This window comes from Podarcis melisellensis (genome assembly GCF_964234715.1).
Source record: "Podarcis melisellensis genome assembly, chromosome: 7".
Taxonomy (NCBI): Eukaryota; Metazoa; Chordata; class Lepidosauria; order Squamata; family Lacertidae; genus Podarcis; species Podarcis melisellensis.
Window position 1 is genome coordinate 40756326 of NC_138539.1, and position 21858 is coordinate 40778183.

The 21858-nt window shown below is 41.2% G+C and overlaps 1 protein-coding gene across 21 annotated transcripts in view; it reads right to left on the minus strand.

The window, feature by feature from the left end:
- DTNA (dystrobrevin alpha) overlaps positions 1-21858 on the minus strand; it is a 179494-nt gene that overhangs the window by 77579 nt on the left and 80057 nt on the right. For 20 of the 21 annotated variants that reach the window (XM_081918514.1, XM_081918512.1, XM_081918515.1 and 17 more), the window contains one exon: positions 4915-4982. In XM_081918514.1, coding sequence (XP_081774640.1) covers positions 4915-4982 — 68 coding nt within the window. Of the gene's footprint in view, positions 1-4914; positions 4983-11571; positions 11620-21858 lie in introns of all 21 variants that reach the window. The other variant, XM_081918500.1, reaches the window with a different exon arrangement.

Genomic DNA, 21858 nt, shown 5'->3' on the forward strand with positions numbered 1-21858 from the left:
GAAAAAAACACACAATCTAATCTAACCACAGGCTAAAGAAACAAAATGGCTATGCTCCAATTCTAGGACAACACTGTGTAATTTTAATATTTAACTATGAAGTTTACAACAAATACCCACAACTGATGAGAATCAGTTCAGAATAAGATATCAGACATGCAAACTACTAATCTATTTTAGCTGCAAGCCATATATTTAGGTGTAAGATTTGTACAAGGAGGTAGGAATACAAAATAAAAAAAATTATGGGGCAAATGGGAAGGAGGGTCATGCAACAACCTTTCTGGAAGCGTCTTGTATTTGGATAATTGAAAGTCAAAAGGTAGGCCTCTGCTACCTTTTCATTAAGCCAAATTTAGTGGTTTTTAAAGTGTTGCTGTTTATAAAGCTGCTTTGCATATGCATGTGAGAGAGGAGACTTCGGACAGCCAGTTTGAGCAATTGCAGCTGTGGGGAAAATATGCAAAGTCGAGCTGAATGAAGCTGGGAAGCGTTATATTTAGCTGATTTGCATGACCCTACAAAAACACAAAGGCCTTGCAAAAAGCCTTTCCAAGAAAACTTTTGTAAAACTAAAAAAGACAGGACAAATTCTGAATGCACTAATGACATTTAACAAGTTCTGATTGATTGATTGATACTCTCCTGAGAAAAAGATCACAGCATGTGCACATCACGATACTTCAGGGAACAGATCATAACAAGAGATTGGAGACAAATCAAGGGGAAAGTTCTGTTTGTGTGTCAAGAAGAAATTGAAAGACTTATCAAAGGATCTAAAAAGTAAATGAAAATGGTAAAATGAAAAAGCCCCCTCTATTTTGGCTTTATGATTATAGCCCAGGAAGCAAATATGTCCGGCCATGAAATATCAAGCTTCCATGTCAGGAAAAAGAAAGAAAGAACCATTATTTCTCCCCTCTCTCAGTTCTGCTCACTACACTTTTGCTTACTTTTCTCCTTTCTCTTCTCCATCTGCCAAGCATTCTCAACTAGATCCTTTTACCAATTGGCTGCTTGAATGCCATCTGTCCCAGCCAGAAGTTCCCTTGAACTATTTACTGTCTCATCCTCAAAGTTTTTCATTTTCCCACAAGATGGTTTATACTTGGTGGACTAAGACTTTGCTTGGAAGACCCCTTCTAGTGGTCCCAGCTGTTTCCCTCAGCTCAAGTGACAAACACAGCGCAATACTCAAATTTACTTTCCTCCTTCCTCTTTTTTTGTTAAAAAGGAAACATTCCCATTCCTATCAAGAGTCATATATCCATTCCTCTCCCATCTGGGCTTCAAGAGTAAGTGGGAGGGTGGTAGCAGCAACTACCACAATGACCCACTGGCAGCAAGAAAGTGGGTGGTAGAAGCTTCTCTTGAGTGTTCCTCCATCACAGGAGCAACTCCTTGTGAAGAAAGGTCGCAGTGTTTGGGACATTTTAGTTTAGAGGAAAGGCGAGTAAGAAGTGACACAGTGGAAGTTCTCCACGGTATGCTGAAAATGAATAGAGAAAAGTCTTTCTCACACTCTCGTAACACTAGACCTAGTAGACATCTACTGAAGATGAATGTTGGAAGATTCAGGACAGATAAAAGAAAGTACTTCTTCATGCAGCACATGGTTAAACTATGGAACTTACTCTCATAGTGTTGATCACCAACTTGGATGGCTTTAAAAGATTAAATTCATGGGAGACAAGGCTATTGACAGACACTAGCTATGATGGCCATGTTCTACCTCCACTGTCAAGAGTCAGTATACCTCCGAATATCAGTTGGTGCGAATCACAGGTAGGCAGAGTGCTGTTGTCCTCAGGTCCTGCTTGTGGGTTTCCCACAGGCATCTGGCTGACCACTGTGAGACAGGATGCTGGACCAAATGGGCCATTGGCTTCATCAAGCAAACGCTTCTGTTCGTTATCTGTCAGCCGGATACCCGATTCTGCCTAATGATTCTGTTTGCTTATCACTCAGTTGTATTACTGAATGAGAAACCCATGGTAAAAAAGCAGCTTTTGTTGGCATACATCCAGAAACAAAAAGGATTGTGATTTTTGCTTCTGTCCCAGATGAATGTAGTTTTGTTATCATTGTTATTTGTATTTTGGCTACCGCTCAACATTTTTTCCTACAAATGAAAGACTTCCGATCTGGATGCTGAAGAATAACGAAAAGCAAGTTATCAGATGAATAAGCAACAATGTAATTTTTTAAATTAAAAAAAATGGTTTCATGTGCCATGATGATTAACAGTTTGTAGACAAAATACAGTAATACACTGTAAGATCTGGCTGGTATTTTGTGTTCAGCAGAACTGTATTTCTAATAGATAGCATAAGCCAGCAGCAACTTAGAGTGGATATATTCACTTTTCAACGTATGTATCGGGAAACATCTGTCTCTCCTATTATTATTAATTAGGTGCCAGCTCAATGGAAGGTGTTCTGTTTATTAGAACCCCTCATGGCCTTTGACCTTCGTGCCAATTACAATCTTGTCTTTGTACATCAAATGGGGAACAGTGATGTGTAAAACATAAGAGACTATTGTTGGCAGATTGAAGAGTGTCCTCTTTGCAGAAATAAAAGATCAGCCATCATGGACTATCTTCACCAGTAACTTCTGCATCACATCTTAAACTCAGTTAAGTTAAGCTCATTCTGCTGAAACAGGGTTAGTCCCAACTGGTCAGGGTTCAAGCAGCAGTGTTCTAGCAGAGCCTGGATAGCTCAGTAGGTTAGAGCATGGTGCTGATAACACCAAAGTTACAGGTTTGATCCCTGTACGAGACAGCAGCATATTCCTGCATTGCAGGGCATTGGACTAGATGATCCTCAGGGTCTCTTCCAACTCTGTGTGAAACTTGCTAAGTCAAAGACAGTGGAAACTGCCTTTTCCCATATCCATTCACATTCTATTAGGAGTAGATCTAGCTCCTCTTCTACCTCAGGAGTTCCCAAACTGTGGTCTATGGTCCACCAGCGGTCCATGAGGTTCACTCAGGTGATCCGTGGCATGTCCTCATTAAATACTGATTTCAAATAGTATTTTCATTGCTTCTTTTATTGTATTACAATTTGAATTCAACCAAAAACCTTACAGCTTTTAGCACAGAGCATTACCACAGCTACAACAGGCAGAGAAATCATTAAGTGGTCCACCAAAACCATAATCAATGTTCATGTGGTCCCTGGGGAACCATGGCTCTAGCTTACGCCAAGCTTTACACAGACCCTCAGCTAAATGTGCTTCAAGCTGTAAGTTAGTTGAAGTTAAAGGTAAAGGTCAGGGACCCCTGACCATTAGATCCAGTCATGACCGACTCTGGGGTTGCGGCGCTCATCTTGCTTTATTGGCTGAGGGAGCCGGTGTACAGCTTCCGGGTCATGTGGCCAGCATGACTAAGCCGTTTCTGGCGAACCAGAGCAGTGCACGGAAACGCAGTTTTACCTTCCTGCCGGAGCAGTACCTATTTATCTACTTGCACTTTGAGGCGCTTTCGAACTGCTAGGTTGGCAGGAGCTGGGACCGAGCAACGGGAGCTCACCCCGTCGCGGGGATTCGAGCCGCGACCTTCTGATCGGCAAGTCCTAGGTTCTGTGGTTTAACCCACAGCGCCACCTGCGTCCCTTTAGTTGAAGTTAGGTCCCATTTAATTCAATGGCACAATTAATTTACATGAGAACTAACCTCAGCCAACTTTGTCTGGATCCAACCCATTGCAACATTTATTTAAACATAGTACTGTCAGCTTCAGGTCCTTGTGGTCCTTGTTCCTAGAAGGTAAAGGTAGCTTTACTCTGTAAAGCAACCGACATATTGGCATCTAATCTGGCAAAAGAGGAGAGACCCTCTTGATTAGCAGTCAGCTCATCAAGAATCTCAGCTTCTGAAGCTCTCTACTTCTTGAGAGCTTCTTTGGTTAACTATAAAGCAGTTTTTTAATGTATGTTTATAATCACCAACATTTGCAATCACCCTAAATCCAACTTGTATTATCCAGTTTTATACATCATGGTTCTGTAAAGACCTGCTGGATTGAACTATATAGCCAAGGTTGCCTCACGCTCTCTGGTAGAGACCATTTTGAATGGAGAAAAGTGATAAAGCTTCACTTTTCTCCTAATATAAGTGAGTACAATGAAGAGACTATTGGCTTTGACTTGAAAGATGTGCATATGACTTCCACAGTGGAAATATGGGCTAGGTTCTGACTTTTCGCTATATTTCAGCTTCAATTGCTCATTTGTGAAATGGAAATAATCATGATCAACTTCACACGTCTGATACAAAAACAAACACAAGGTTTACAAATCAGTTTACACACTAGGATGACAATGCTCAGCATATTTATTTGAAATTAAAGTTGCATCCAGGGGTTGGCACTTGTCATTCCTCAGTGACAGAAAGCATTTCTAATCAGGACAGTGTTAACTTTAATTAAGAAAATGAAAACCGAGACACTTTAGTAAAGCTAGGAAGATTTCAGTCTAGGGCTCAAAAGTACAGGGCATCCACAGTAAAGAGGATCACCAAATATACTTGACATTTGATGCTGTAAATGAGAGCCAGTGCTTATGATTGCTCACACTCCTTTTCCTCTCCAAGCCCTCTCCCCCCACCCTCTCAAATCTCCTCACCTTGGATCTCTTAGCAGTAACTGATATGGTAGAAAACCAGCTTTTAAATAATCCACAGAACTACAAAAAGACAGCATTAGGTCAATTAAGTACACATTCTTGCAACTTGCCTCACACTAAAAGCACTTTTAAAGCACTTTAAAGCCACTGTTTTGCAGAACAACTGCCTATTTGCCCAAGGCACAAATCCATGCAATATTTACCAAAGTTACATTCTGTCTTGCTGGTCTTTTGCAAGAAAGAATTCATCTACTGGGGGAAAGAATGCCACAGTACTTACGCATTTCTGCAAACAGCTGTCTCCTTTCTGCCATGGTGGTTCCTCTTTTCCCACAGTCTTCAATCATTCTAGACAACAAAAATATTAAACATATCTTCAGAATCATTCGTAAGCTGAACACATTTGCAAAAATGTCTGAAATGTTCCAGTGTACTATTTCCCCCCTGTTATATATCCAAAGAACACTGGGGATATCTTTGTCAACAATGTATGATTTAGATTTTGCCCTCAAGCACCTCCTTTCTTCTAGCATTGTCTCTTCCAAAGAATAATGTTTGGTTCTGTTTGAAAGTATCAGTGCCAACTTTTAAACATACCATTTCATCATTTTGCTCAGGGTGCCTCTTGTTTTAAGATGAACTGCTAAACCCTTTTCACAGGCAGTCAATGTGAAATACTGCATTTGAGTTGTCCCTACTAGGCTTTTTACCATGGGTTGATGTCTATTTTAAACAGATACTGATTTTTCTACAGTGGTACCTCGGGTTACAAACACTTAGGTTACAAACTCCACTAATCCGGAAGTAGTACCTCGGGTTGGGATCTTTGGCCTAGGATGAGAACCGAAATCGTGTGCCAGTGGTGCGTCAGCAGCAGAAGGCCCCATTAGCGAAAGCGCGCCTCAAATAAAGAACAGTTTTGGGTTAAGGACAGACCTCCAGAATGAATTAAGTTCGTAACCTGAGGTACCACTGTTTTATAAAAATGTGAGGAAATTTGAAAACCATACAGTCTTGAAAAGGGGCAAGCTTCCTTTGCGGTGACCATTATAGCAAGAATGACTGGACAGAACACATTGCTGTATGTTGAAATTTGCTGACCACATGGACTTAAGACAGGGGTTGAGGAACCTCTGGGTCAAAGGCCAGTCTTGGCCTCCCCAATGGGTCCAATTTGGCCTGTGAGGTCATTTTCTGCAAACCACAGCAACCTCTCAATTAGCTGACATCGTTTCTATTCTTTTGCAGGTGCCCGTTCCCAGCAGGATTTAACCCCCACTTAACATCTGACAGGTGGTTGTTAAATCCTGCTCAGTTTGGTGTGCATGCCTGTTTCTCCTTGGAACAGATGGACACAACCAAAAGAAGGTGAAAACTCCTGGGTTTGCTTGCTCTTAGTTCACATACCTGTTCCTTGGGGAAAAGTGCCTATAGCGAAAGAAAGCAAACTCTCCCCCACTCCCATTGCTGCACAAAGAAGTCACATCTGGAGTGACTTTTAAAGGAGAGGGGAGGTGGTTCAGGGAGCAGTTTGCCAAACTGGTCTCTGAAGCACCTTCCTCTTCATTTTAACATTGCTCCAGCAAGGGATTTTGACAAACAAGAGAATGACTCATCTGTCATTCATAGGGTATTATGATGATGTCACATGACTGACAGCTGGGTGGACCCATGAGGTCAATTCTGGTAAGGATGTGGTTCACAGAGCCAAAAAGGTTCCCCACTTGACTTAAGAAAACATGAACAGAAAATTATATTGCAGCTGGCTTCAGCTCTTGCAACTATCTTATCTAGAAGAAACTCCAGAAGGATATTAAGGATGTAACATTTTTATGCTTATGCCTCCCAGTAGCAGATTGGTGCAGATAAAATAAATTCTGATACAAAATAGATGATGCTGTACTCATTTTAGCAAAGTCATGTCTCCTTATTTCTGACCTGAATACAGGCTGGTGAAGAGGAGGTTAAGTTACTGTGTTGGGTGAAACCACATTTGCAAAGTTACCAAGTTCAGCAATCCTTGAAGCTAATAGCTGAAATGGAGGAAGGTTATTGCAGAGCCCTACTTGCCTTAATGGATTTACAGCTGCATCGTGAATCCCTTGTTACATTTCTTCTAATAAAACATTTCTCCAGCAGCAGTACATTTCTCAGCTATACATTTCAGCATTTCAGCACTAATCTTTGGCAATATCATAAAATTGCTGCCTGCTCTTTCCTAAGGCTACTTATAATTGCAATGCACTTATAACATTTGTTTGCACTCATGTAGATGAACTATCTATGGTTTTGTGAGGGGGGGGGGGAGAGCTGTTAATCCACACCAAGTATAACAACTCAGTAACTGACTCCTCATGTTTTGCCTTGTTTTTCAAACATCTACATCTTACAAAAAATGAAATTTCATCTTCATGATTCATCTGTTCTATCAAAATAATATAGAGACAATCCCAGCAGGTTCTTTCCATTATACACACTCTTCCAGAGATTCTGTAAGATTTGAAGATTGGATTGAAAATAATGCTTTGACCTACTTGTGTTGCTGGTAATAAAAGCAGCATTTATTTTTATTTCACTATAAACTATTTTATGTCAAATTCACATGTACCCAATCACAGGTCTATCACGTCCCATTTTAAGTTTTTTTCCCCCTTTTACAGAAGGTCACACTGAAATTCTACACATTTGATAGGCTTTTTACATACATTCTTAGTGTATTCCATGCATTTTCCTTAAAATAAGCATTTCTGTGCACATGTCTTAAACCTGAAACTGCACTGCAAAATTCTGAGAAGTACATGATCCGATTGATTCTGATCTGCATCTCAAACTGGGACTGGTAAATAGGCCTATTCTCTTTGGACCAAGTAGAGCTGGAAACAGTTCAGAAAAGAGGGACAGGATCAAAGCGCTTGAGCAATTCCTGTATGTGGAAAGGTTATAACACTTGGGGCTTTTTAGTTTAGGAAAAAAGGTGAGAAAGTGAGCACATGGCAAAGGCATCTAAAAGTATGCATGGTGAGAAGGAATTGGATAGAGATAAGTTTTTCTCCCTCTCTAATAATACTTGATACTGGGGGGGGGGGGGTGTCATCCAATGAAGCTAAACATTGGAATATTCAAGATAGACAAAAGGAAGTACTTCTTCACACAGCACGTAGTTAAACCATGGAATTGGCTACCACAAGAGCCAGTGATGGCCTCCTTTAAAATGAGGTTAGGTAAATTAATGGAGGATGAGACTGTCAAAAGTTACTAGCCATGATGGTTGTGTGCTACCTCGAACACACCAGAGGTACTGTGCATCTGAATATAAGGGAAAGTGCTGATGTGCTCATGCCCTGCTTGGTATAGGCTTCTCATAGGAATCTGGCTAGTCACTGTGAGAACAGGATATTGTACTACATAGAACTTTGGTCTGATCCAGAAGGACTCTTGAGGTGTTCTTATGAGACCACCTAGAATGGAAACCACCAGCATTCATTCATTCTGCCCTTATGCTTAGAGAAATGACATGATAAAAATGTAGCAGTCACTAAATCCCATTCTAAATCAAGAAGGATGTATCAAATGGCAATCCTAATCCACATACACTGACAAACAGCCAGCTGTACAAACACCTCTAGAAATACTCCAGAAGTAACTGAAACCGCCCATTAGATGAGCTAGTGCTACCTTTCATTATAGGTCTCTAATGGCTCATATACAGTATATTCAATAACTAAAAGTAACTTTAAAAAGCAACAACGAACAGGTAATATTGGTAATCATTCCCTCTAATAACAAACTCAGTTGGCTGAGTACCAACAAGACTGGAACTGAAGTAATAGCTGAGAAACAAGATGGAGATACCAGCCTTCTCAGATGAAGCCAGAGGCATGGAGAACCACAACACATTAAAAAAAAGAACAATTTCAAAAGTCGACACCCCATCAGCCCTATGAGAACTGTTCAGGGGCCTCTAAAACCCACAATGTGTTGAGCTTTGGCCAGCAAACACACCAAACTAGGGACAGGGAGCAGAAGAGATGGTCTGCATGAGCCCCTTATAACTTTTATCCTGGAGGCAGGTCCAGTTGGCGTGCTGCAAACCTGAGCAAGAACACTACTGTGTGTAGGGGCAATACATTCTCAGCATTACTTGCAGGTCCCATTGGTGTTCTCTGTTCTCAGCACATCATTAGAAAGCAAGCTAACATTGTTATGAGAAATATGGTAACTCTTACTTCCAAACGCTTAATGTTTTGAAATATAGCTATTTGCCCTGCCTGTTTTCTGTGTGTTTCAAAACATGTCAACATCAATCTGCCCTGCACCATATGAGTAAGAAATGCCAAGGGTACTGTTCACAGAGGTGCATTTAGAAATGTAACTCTCAGGATAATGGAAAAGTGTGGGTTTTGGTGTGTTTTTTAAAAAGCAGATCTGATCATAATGGCAGCAACATTTCATACCCTTTCATGGAAGGCCAGCTTTAAATGTTGTACTTGCTCAATGTGTCCTGTATAACAGGAAAAGCACATATGATAGCAGCTCAAGGTTCTGTATCTCCCTTGCCTTCAGGGTTCTTTTCATTTCATTTGACTAGGTCAGGGGAAAACATGACATCTACCAAAGAAAGCCAGAGTGAAGCTGCAGGGAGAGGGAGTATGAAGTTCTGAAAGAGAAGTATCATGAAGACAAAAGGCTCTTCCTCAAGACAATGCGTGTTGACTTTTGCATTCTCTCATGTTGCTGATTTGGCCAGGCAGGGCTACAAGGCAGGCTGCAACATTTCACATGTCATTAAGCTCCTACTTAGTCAATAGGATCTCTTGAACTGCCTAGTGGTGGCATGATTAAAACCAAATTCACTTTAAAAGAAGTGATCAGTGACAGAATTAGGTTGGGTAGGATTGCTGGCCTTGTAATAATTCGGTGGTTCTGAGTCTGAAATGTGGTATATTAGAATATCATCATTACATTGTTTCGACTGGGGCACTACTTATTGTTTCTCTGCTGACAGTTTCCATCATAACCAGCAGGGTAAGTAAAGGTGAAATTCTGGCCCAAACATATGATATTTGTATAATAATAATGGGGGAGATTAAAATGTTTTCTCATTGCTCCACAAAATACAAAACTGCCTGAAACAGATCTTCAAATAACTGACTAGTGGGTATAAGAGCTGAAAACAATGCCAATGTACTTAACATCTGGCAACCAATGTGCCCCTTTGATTTCTGATAGTGTAAGGGTAGACAAGTTTAAAAAGCCCAGAACACAAATTTTCACGGCCCTCCACCAGGCACCCACTTTAATGCCTTTTAGGGGCCAGGCAGTGACGTTTCTCTGCTCTGAGGTCTTTTAGCATCCTTCTACCATATTTTAATGTTCGCTAAATTTTATTTAATATTAGTCTCTGCCACACAAACATCAATTAGATGGATTCAGCTTATGTGTGGGTGTTTTAGCTCTTTCTAATTGCTGAATTGATTTTTTCCCCCTGGGGATGATATTTATTTCTATGGTAGGCTAGATTGTTAGTGTGAACTGTGGTTTATGTGTTTTGATGTGTTTTGATGTTTGTCTAATACTTGTGTAGTGCATTGCCTAGAGACAGTTGCCTAGAGATTTGCAGGAGGCGACTGACAAACGAACATGACAACTAAATAACAAATAAAATGAGCAATTAAAAAACTCCATTCACATAGCTCTCACTGAAGAGATTAATGAGGTGAAGCCACAAAAAAATTATTTTTTCTCCATAGTGATTAGTTCTAAGACTGCTCTTTAACACTGTAGACAGAGCCACATATCATAGCTCCAATGTTAATGGAAAACACACATGTCAGTGATTCTATAGTTGTGATCCTTGCTTTGTAGGGAGCTAGACTAGATGATCCTTTGGGTCCCTCCCCACAATTCTGTGAAAACCTGCTTGAGCCAGAAGGTTGGTGGGCTACTACAGCAGCTCAGACTGGAAGCCCTGGCTTATATTGAAGCAGAGTGCAAGTCCATTTCCCAATCTTGGAACTTTTCATCCACTCCACTGCCCAATTCCTACCTTGTATTGGGGAAAAGGGTCCTTGATGAAGATGGCAGTGGCTTAGACCATGGATGGCAAAAGCTCCTTCTAGCCTCCCACCGGCCCTTCTCATGCCCCCAACTTCCTGCAAAGGGCCTCCAAATTTCATCTTGTTCTTCCAGTCCAAAGAGGTTGGATGTATGGATTCTTGCAGTGACTGAACCAACAGAGCTCACAGTACTAGCATGTTGACCACTTAGGAAACCCATTTTTTTAAAGGGAGGGCATATAGTTTCAGAAAGTTAAAAAGATTAACTTATAAACGGGCACTGTGTATTGAAAGAAAATCTAACCATCAAGTTTCTACTTTTGTGAAGAAAGCTGGTTTTTAAAAAACTGAGTGATGAATAGAAGCCAAAATTAGTATGTGGCTACTGATGCATAATTTGATATTAATAAAAATGAATGTTGTGCACAGAATTCTGTTGGAACACAAGTACAAAGCAGAGAAACAAAGTGCTAAATTAATGGAATTTTTAAATCTCTTTCTTCTTCTCACCTACCTATGTGTTTGCTGAGCTAAGTTGTACTTTAAACATTTCATCCTAGAACAGGAGTGGCTGACCCAGTGGGGCAGAGCCATAGCAACAGCCTCTCAGCAGCACAATTGCTGCCATTTACCAGAAGGCATGGGGCTACATCAGACTCAGAGTTGTACAGGTACATCAGTAAGAACTGCTGCTGGGGGGGGGGGTTATGCTGCAGCTCTGCCTCACACAGCGAGCCACTCCTGCCCTAGAATATTCCATTAAATTAACTGAATAACTCTTCTTTATGCTCATCACATGATACTGGTTTATCTTCTCAACATATTCTACTACAGCAGGTTAATATAAACTCCTTCATTATAAAGCCAACTTTGATACAAACCTATGCTGTTTTTCGCCCCAGAGAAAATCCAGCTTGTTCGCTATCTAGCTGATAAAAAATACATCACCATAGATCAGACATTTAATTTGCTGTCCATGATTAATATAGAGCTGGAAACTTATTACAGGGAATATGCAAAAATAATTAACCAAGAACATATTTGACATCATTTATTTATTTTCTTACATTTATATCCCTCACAGAACCCAAGAAGGCACATGTGAGGTCTATAGGAGGCCTCCCATAATCTATGCCCACTGGAACTCTCAAGGAGGTCAATAGCAGTGTGACACAATGCTCACTTTGCACATTAACCTTCTAGGTTAAGAGTAACTTGCCTGAAAGAAACCAAAATTTGGGTGCCAGAACTACTATGAGCTCCTCAAAAAGTTTGTGTGAAAACTATTATGCATTAGGGCACCCAGTTTGACCTGCAGATATTGCTGGACTGCTCCTCCCATCATCCACTGGTCACAGTGGTTGGAATGGATGGGGACTGAAGGTCCAACAATATCTGGAGGACCATAGGCTCCCTTCCTTTCTTTGGGCCAAACTACACATTGTGTACTTTGATTTCCTGAGCTATTTTTCTTCTGCTCAGCAGTGCAGTGGGGAATTTGGACTGGGCTTTCAGTACAGGTCTGGAGTAACCCTTTCCCTTCCAGCTGATTTTCCAAAGCAAGTCACCTCACATTGCTATGAGCAGTGGAGTGGAAAACATACATGACACTGCCAGGATGCAAAGAGGTCAAAACAGGCTGGTGGTTAAGTTCTGGAGTAGACAAATAAGGATCCAAGAAGTGGATGAAGTGGTCTGATAGGTCAGTAGTCAGGCCCCTTACCTCCATATTAACCTGTTCTGATGCAGCTTGGGGTTCATAGAGGAAGCATAAGCAATAAAAAGGTGAAGCAGGTTAAGCTAGGTGCAGACAAAGGTCTCCAGGAGGCCTAGCTGGCTGCACTTTGGAAGTTTCTATCTGAGCCAAGAGCTGAGGTCATATGAGGATTTATGTAGGCTGGCAAGGTCAATACTGCAGTTGGCTCAAAATTTCTAAACTGTGGATGGGATGAAAGTATTATTGAGGGCTCATCCTCTAAATCTGAGGAAGTCAGGAGAGGTATGTCTCAGGCCAGGGGGGTCTAGGAAGAGGTGCTGAGGGTATTCTCTTCAAGTGAAGCAGCCTGTATTTTCTTCTCATTTGTGTGTCCCTCAAGGTAGTATGAGGGGGTCGTTTTCCTCTCAGAGTCTTATCAGTAGCTCAGGGATGGGGGAAGATATTGGCACTTAGGATCTGTGGCTGGAAGAGTGGGTTAACTCTCTCTTACACCTACTATGGGCCCAATTCAAATCACCATCCCCCTTGCAGCTAGTTTTAGGAAAAGAAAACTATAAATTGGCAGATCTAATTGCATGTTTCCCACAAAATTATTGGCCCCTAGATTAGGGAGTTTTAGGTTCTCTGCTCTGAGGTGGCCTTGGGCAAAGCTTGCTCCACTAAACTGGAATTTAGCAGTGACCTATATATAGCTCTGGTAGATAAGGCTGGTAAAAAGTTTGCATCTTCAGTGCGATAGTAATTATTAATAAAGAAAAAGAAATTAGAATGATGGAAACCTAAATTAAACTGGAGGTTTTTGTGTGGTTTTTTTTGGTTACGTTCCTAAATTTCCCCCCAAAATGAACTCAGTTTATTACTTTTATTCTAATTAATTGTTATTCATTATTCAACATTATTCATTATTCATCATTATTTTACAATAACACAAAGGGCAGAATGATGTACAGCATCATTAAACATAAAATTTATTTATACAAGGACACCAAGAAAATATATAGCATATAAAGCTCAACATCCAATAGTGCTAATCCACAGCTGAAACCAAAACACACTAATAGAGACTGACCCTATTCTCTTCTCTGATACCCTCACCTGCTAAGGTCACTTGGAAAAATTATCAGTATGAGAGGCAGTACAAAGTGCAGTTGAAAAAGAACATTTTTAATAACCCAAAATTTATTGGTGTGAGGAGATTCTTTTCAGGATCATTGTATGAGGGAAAGGGGGCAGTCATATTTTTTTCATACAATGCTCCTGGAAATAATGCTGTGTCTTCACATAATCATTCCCATTGTTTTCTTAGCCCATTTTGAAAACACACAGTGGCAGTCATACTATGTAGTCACTTGGGGTGGCTTTTACCCATAAAACAATGCTTTGAACTGAAGAAACAAACCCTACCGATTGCTTCTTCCCTCCCATCAAAAGTATGTGTCCTTCATTGGAACACCTGCTTCCTGCTCCTGCTAGTCAGATGAGCTCACCCCCCTCCCCCAGCACAACCTCCAGAATTTGGCTGGGCCAAGAAAGCAAATGGAGAATGATAATTGTGGAAGTCTATGAAAAGAAACTCAAAATTAATCTCCACCCCCCCTCAATGTGAAGTATACATTTCTCTAGTGTGGCAAAACAGTCACATTTTGGGAACACATGCAATAGTAACTTCCCAGGTGGTGTTCAAGCATATACTGTACTTAATTGTTTGTGTGTGAGAGAGAAAACACAATTTATAACAACGGCCCGCAAAATGCAGTAGCAATGACAACCACACAGGTCTCTCTCTTCAGTGGCATAATACTTTCCAATGTGTTACTTGAAGTTGGCAAAGGCATATCCTCTGGAGTGTTTTAAAAGGGGATTATTAGACCAATCGCTGGCGTCTGTGCATTGCCTCCAGTACTTGAGGCAGTATCAGTTGCTGGGGAATGCAAATTGGGAGAGTCTTGTTGTACTCATGTCCTGCTTGTGGGCTTCTGGTTGGTCACAGTGAGAACACAATGCTAGACTCAATGGATCTTTGGTCTAACCCAGATGGGTTCTCCCTATGTTATAATGCGTATTGTACTGTAATGCAGACTACCGTGCATATAGAAATATGGTGGAACTGAGTGCAGTAACAGAGTGGTGGGGCAGCAGCCCTCATGTGACCTTCTGACAGCTGAGCTGCTTCTGCTGTCTGGGAAGGAGAGGGGAGGAGGCAGTTGGTGCAGTGATAATGCACCAGTATAACAGAAGGATTGACTCTGCCTTTGAATCTGCACCACTGACTTCCCCTTCCCCTCATGATAAGAAATAGTGACTCAGCTGTTGGGAGGTCAGGTGAGTGCTGCCACCAGCGTACAGCCCACTACTGATTAAATGTACATCTAAAGCTTTCCTTTCTTGCTCAGTATTGTTGGCAACAGGCTAGAAAAGATTAAGGGGAATATGTATTCCTATAAATCCTGCTCTCTCGGGATGATAAAGTAGGTATTTCTAAAACAAATCCAAAGCTGACATGAGCTTATATAGCCCCAATATTGTCACATTATTTTACACCATCTGAGAATCTGTCTGGAAACCTCACAGACATCTGAAGCTGTTTTAATGGCCATTGAACACATACATGTCTCTCATTCCAAGCATCTTCTCCCCTCCCCTCCTTCCTTGATCTTTCCCCCTCTTTTCTGCACTTTCTGTTTCTCTCTCATGTTGCCCCTTTCAACTGCTTTATTCTTCCAGCCACACCTAGTTGTGCTGTGACAAATCATACTGCTTTCTGATGTCTTTCACTTCACAATTTGCTTTGTAGGTAAAGAACAAAGGAGCAAAATGGTGAACTCAGCTGGGCTCTAGACACCGTGCCCTGATCACTTCTTTCATTGCTCAATGTGCCCCGCAGGCTGCAAACTAAAACTGACCAAAGAGGTAGTGAACTTGCAGTTCACAGGTGCTGCGAGCAAACTGTTCAACACACCACTGAAAGATACCAGCAAGAAGATATGCAGCAGTCTCAGCAGTGAGCAACATCACTGGAAGAAGTCTAGAAAAAGGCAGCCATCTGAACAAACATCAGGTAGTAGTTTTCTTGGTCAGATTTACTAGTTACAGTGGTACCTTGGGTTACATATGCTTCAGGTTACAGAGTCCACTAACCCAAAGGGTTAAGAAAGAACTTTGCTTCAGGATGAGAACAGAAATCGTGCTTCAGCGGCACGGCGGCAGCAGGAGGCCCCATTAGCTAAAGTGGTGCTTCAGCTTAGGAACAGTTTCAGATTAAGAACGCATCTCCTGAACGAATTAAGTACTTAACCCGAGGTACCACTGTATTTATTTATAAAACTGGTTACCTTTTTCCATAAAGAGCACCAAGATGGCGTGCACTAGATACAAAACCAATATAAGCAATACAAACACAAAAGGATAATATTACGCAACAACAGAAACAATGCTATACTCATGGACAGCAGTAGGCAGCACTGTCTGTGAAGTTTTGCAGGAAAAGGGCACACCCTGTGTGGTGTAGTGGTTAGTGTTTTGGACTAGGGCGTAAGAGGCCAGAGTTCAAATCCCCCCTTGGCCATGAACCGCACTGTGTGGCTTTTGACCAGTTGCCAACTCTCAGCCTAACCTACCTCATGGGGTTGTTGTGACTTCATTGGTGGATACGTGGGATATAAATGCAATGATAAAATAAATAATTATAAATAATCAGAGGTGTCGATTAGATTTCCAAGCTGGAAGTGTTTGAGCAGCATTGTACAAATAGGTATCACTTTCTGGACCATGTAAAAGAGCTCTGAAATGCACCTGACTGCTCTGAACATTATTGTATATGGGAATAAGAAATGGTAACTGGAGCATCAGCGTAGCATCTACTTACTTTAGTCACCCACATTTTGCATTCTCTCCGCTGATGGAGACAGTTGTCAAAAATTGCTGTGGCCTCCAAAACCTCCAGATTCTGGCAGAAGCGATCTCAACATCCTAGGGGGAAATTAATTCTGCCGTTGTAAGCTGCAGCTGAGCACAGGGCACTTCTTGCCTTTTCCCCTTCACTTTCTGTAGCATCAACGTGATGTTGTCAGAGAAACAGCTGCAGGGAAACATTTCTACTGCAGTGGAGCACATCACTGGGAGTATTCTACCTCCCATATGCAAATCACAGGAAATTTGAAGAGGAATGTGGACAAGAATGGGAGATCCTGACACCAACCATTTGTATGGTCTTGATTCTAGGTGCATGCAGCTTCCTTTGACAGGAGGCGATCTTTACACAGATCAATTTAATTGTCAGCTTTTAAGCACTGAAGACCGTCCCCTCCCCCAATTCTCACTGAGAAGCTTGAAATATGCCATTCTGGTGACAAGAATCACCAAGAATTCCTTACATGTTACTTCCTACCCTTCTTCTTGCATAAAAGGCTGGATCTAGACACATCAAAAAAGTGTTTGTTAAGGAAAGCGCATTGTAAACCTCATAGAGGGAAATCACGTTGGCAAAAGACAGGACTCCACAGCTCCACCTGGTGTCACAGTGTTATAACACACATAAAGCACTTTTCCTTTACCAATGTAGCTGAGTCCAAAGTCTCCACTATAGAGCTTTTAGGTTTCCTGAAAGTTTTAACATAACCCTCAACTCAAAACACATGTAATTTGCAAGAAGATACTCTCATGGCCTAAATCCCAGCCAAGACAAGGAATATCCCAGGGAAGTGGGGTGGGGGGAGAGGATCAGTCCCTTAGCCAATTAAAATAAATCCACCCTGCCCACAATATAGACTGATCAGCTGAAGCAAAGTGTGATCCTCTGCCTCAGTGGGAATTCCCAACTGACTTTTAGACAGGAAATGGAACTTGATATCTGAAACCTCACAAATCATGAGGAAGATACCTAGATGGTTTGCTCTTGCAAAATCCCTCTTTTTTTTTGCTGGTCAAAGGAAGTCCCTTCTTTTTGTGTACAGTTCTCTAATAACACAGCAGAAAGATACTGTATTGCCCATGACCATCTTTAAAGCACCCACATGCAGAACCTCTTACAGTTCAACTGGCATGGAAGTTCTTGTTTCTTAACTGTCAGAATGACACTTAAGGAAGAATACATTTTGAGACTGTCAATGCAAAATGAGACATGTCCAATGCAAATATCCAGAGTTGCAGCCCAGGCTCTGAATTGCAGTTAATTAACAGAAGTACCGCTTCTGACACTGTTCCTTTCCTCTCTGTCCTAAAAAACCAGGCTGCAGTGCTGTTGTAGGTTTGTATGTGTGTAATATTACACAGATGCCAAAATGCATGCTCATTTCAACAGGGTATTGTTTGTTTTTTGTCTGATACAGTGCTACAAACATACATGCCTGGATTAAAGTAACCCTGAAATTAAGACAGCATGCTTATATATAGGAACAATGTGTTTTGTTATTATCTCATGTGCCATATCTAAAGAGCAGTACTTAAGAGAACTTTCCCTAGGAGTATTATCAGCAAGTGAAGAATGTCACCCAGACTATACCTATTAATTTTATCTAGTGTCACTGGTGGTACTCAGAGAAGACCCACTGAAATGAATGAACCTAACCTTTATAAGAAGACCAAAATCATTACTGGAATTTTCCGTCATTGGTGAAGTTTCGAAAAACCTCATGCAATAATAGAGGAGCAAGGCCTGAATATAAATATAAGTCTTGTAGATTTTCAGCAGAAATGTTTTCCAAAATCTCCGTTCATCCTCCTACAACAGCTGTGGTGCAATCACTCTGGGGAGAATTCATGCATCATTATGTCAGCTCATTTTTATATATCTTTAGTCACGTCTGATAACTCAGGATTGGAAATTACAGGCTGTTTTACAAAGAGAGGAAATTAACTGAATGGTCTTGATGTAGTCATTTGGGTTACTCATTTCAATAAATGTTATCTGTCTCTTAGCTCTGCTGAATTCTGAAGACAAACAGTATTAATAAATGTACAAAATGGAAAGAAAAAAAACTTGATATGGAGTATATTATCTCTTTGAATTGGGACCGATGGCTATATTAATGTAGCAAACAAATCCTTGAGTTAACAAAAATGAAAGTGGGGAAAATCTACTGCTATCAGCAGTCAATTGTGGGTTTGGATTTGGTGAAATTGCTTAAACTAAAGGTAGATTTTTCAAACCCACTCACTCCTGCAATCAAGGAGTTTTGCAACAGCACAAGAATTTTATCATTCCTAGGTTCATTGGTAATTTTTAAAATTTATTAGTCACCTAATACCAGCAAGTCACTAGGTGACAAGCAACAGATGTAAAACATACAGAAGCTTAAAACAACCAAAAGACCAACTTTTTAGAAGCTTTATCAGATGATGAGTTGGAACTTCAGACTGAACAAAGTTTGATAAACTCTGCTTATAGCTGACCAAGAGGAGCCATTCTAAGACTAAAGTTCTAGACTCAAGGAAAGTGTTCCTCCACCTACCAATCCATGCTTGAAACCAGTTGAAAACTCTTTAAAAAGAAATCAATTTAAGGTTATAATTAAAAGGCTGAGGCCCTGGGGAAATATATTCTTCAGGAGATAGCCTCAGATGATTGCTTCTTGGTATGAGAACTCTTATATCAGTGAAAGCTAATAGTTCAGCTAGTGGTTACAACATTTCCAAGGACTGTTAACCATGCTATTCTACACAGGCAAGGCATGCTATATTTGATTCCAAGTACAGTGGTACTTCTGGTTACATACTTAATTTGTTCCGGAGGTCCGTTCTTAACCTGAAGCACCACTTTAGCTAATGGGGCCTCCGGCTGCTGCTGCACCGCTGGTACCCGATTTCTGTTCTCATCCTGAAGCAAAGTTTTTAACCCGAGGTACTATTTTTGGGTTAGTGGAGTCTGTAACCTGAAGCGTATGTAACCTGAGGTGAATGTAACCTAAGGTACCACTGTATGTAAATTTTGTTTCTGTTTTAGAACCACCTTCCTGGTCTTTTTTTGTTGTATGACTAAGATTTTGCCTTTCTTTTCCATAATGGTAAAATTTCAAAGTCACATTTCCCAGTCTTCAAATCATATTTTAGAGATTGGGAACATGCTGCAGGCTCGTTTGCATTGCCCTTCCTCCCCTCTTGCAAAACCTTCCCTTTTATCATTTGTGATAACTATAATTTGACATTAACATCTGAATCAGGTTAACTATGGCTAGGGACAATCAGGTTGCTGTTGAGACGTTTAGTTGTGTCCGACTCTTCGTGACCCCATGGGCCAGAGCACACCAGGCACTCCTGTCTTCCACTGCCTCTGCAGCTTGGTCAAACTCATGCTCGTAGCTTCGGGAACACTGTCCAACCATCTCATCCTCTGTTGTCCCCTTCTCCTTGTGCCCTCAATCTTTCCCAACATCAGGGTTTTTCTAGGGAGTCTTCTCTTCTCATGAGGTGGCCAAAGTATTGGAGCCTCAGCTTCAGCTTCAAGCTTCAGCTTCAGCTGGAGCTGGGACAATGAGGAATTGCCTCCTAATCATGACTGAAGCCTTAGTTTGAAGCTGTTTAGTGAGCCATAGTTTTGAGGCAATCCTGGTTTGCTCCAATGCAACCCAAACAAATTTACAAAATTATGGTCATTGCATATTAAGAAAAAGGGGTGGGGGATTACAGTGGAAGAATGGAGGATGGAGTGTTCCAACTATGGCATGTTCCAATCACCACTCCCTAAACCTTCTGTGTGTTGGGGGCTGAATGTCGTAATAATCAGCCCTTTCTACTTGTATACACTCCCTGCCTGATTTAGAATCCTGATACTCCAAGGTTCTGAGTTTCGCCCATCACATGTGGAGATGATGATGGCGTTGCAATGGATTGCGGGGAGCGCAGTGTTGCCCCTCCCTCATGCAATGGTAAATTGCATTGGGGAGGGGAAGAAAACACTTGAAAAGGCTTTACGTCTTACCCATTACCTGGAGGCAATAGAAATCAATGGAACAAAGCCTACTGTATGGATGGTTATATAAGCAGCCCTGAGCACTGGCACATAAGTCTTCACTCACTGCAAATCTGGCTTTTGTCTGGAATGTACCCTGTAATTTTTGAAGAGCCTATGCTTTTTAATTGGCTCAGGTACTCCGGATTATGTACACATGGTAGAAGGTTAGTGTGCATCCATTTCAGATGCTACTGAGTATAACACAAATTAATGTGGCAATGTGTCTGCTATATATTCAATGTGTAAGTGTCCACTACCTTCTCTATTTGAATGAGCTACATGCAATTTTGTCCTCCACCACTAAGGCTGCAATCCTAACCCCATGACCCTCCTGACAACGAACTCCACTAAATTCAGCAAGAAGAAGAAGAAGAAGAGTTTGGATTTGATATCACGCCTTTCACTCCCTTTAAGGAGTCTCAAAGCGGCTAACATTCTCCTTTCGCTTCCTCCCCCACAACAAACACTCTGTGAGGCGAGTGGGGCTGAGAGACTTCAAAGAAGTGTGACTGGCCCAAGGTCACCCAGCAGCTGCATGTGGAGGAGCGGAGACACGAACCCAGTTCCCCAGATTATGAGACTACCGCTCTTAACCACTACACCACACTGGCTCTCACTTTGAACTAGATACGGTTAGGATTGCATTGTAAATGTTACTGTTTCTCTCCCTTTAACATAATGCAAATGCGTCTTGAAAACAAAGCAGGGACAAGTTCTGAGCATCTGTCATAGTGATAGCAATCCTTCTAATTTGGGAACAGAATATCTTAATCATCAGTTTCATTTTCTAAATTGATCTTCCCTTTGAAATGCTAAGGAAGGAAGATATCCCAGAGTAAAGTAATACACCAAAGTTATTTCCCCACCTCTCAATCCCACTTTCAAAATATTAGACGTTAACCCATTTCCTAGGTAACTAGCATCTATGGCGTCACACACCATCACACATTGAACATGCTCGGGCAAAATATATAATTTTGTCTCCATAAATTGACAGAATGTTGTATTTTTTATTGTATTTTTTACAATTACTCCAGAAATAGTTTTCTATGAGCATGGCTCAGTCAATATAAAAACAGCATATGAATAATTGATGCTCTTTTTTTAGTTGCTTTGATCTCTCACAGTAGACATTTCTAGGGGAAAACTTTGATGACGTAGAGAAGTTTTTGGCAAAGCGGGTAAGGGAGAAAGCAAGAGTCATCTCAGCAAACGCATGCTTTGAAGTTGACATTTGCAAAGATAATAGGTTTTATCCAAGGTTGTACAAGTGGAAGACAGCTCAACACAACTGATTGTTCCCTTCTTTTCCTCGTTCTGCAGCCCCCTGTACCCCACCAAGCTTTTCCAGAGGGCACCTACCAAATATTATTGGCAGTGTCTTATTGGGCTGAAGTGGGAGGGGAATAGCACTCAAAATTAGTAACCTTGAGAGAGCAGTGCAAGATTCCTTGGCCTGTTTTCCAGCAATTCCACCATCCCTCTGCAGCCCTGTAAGACACA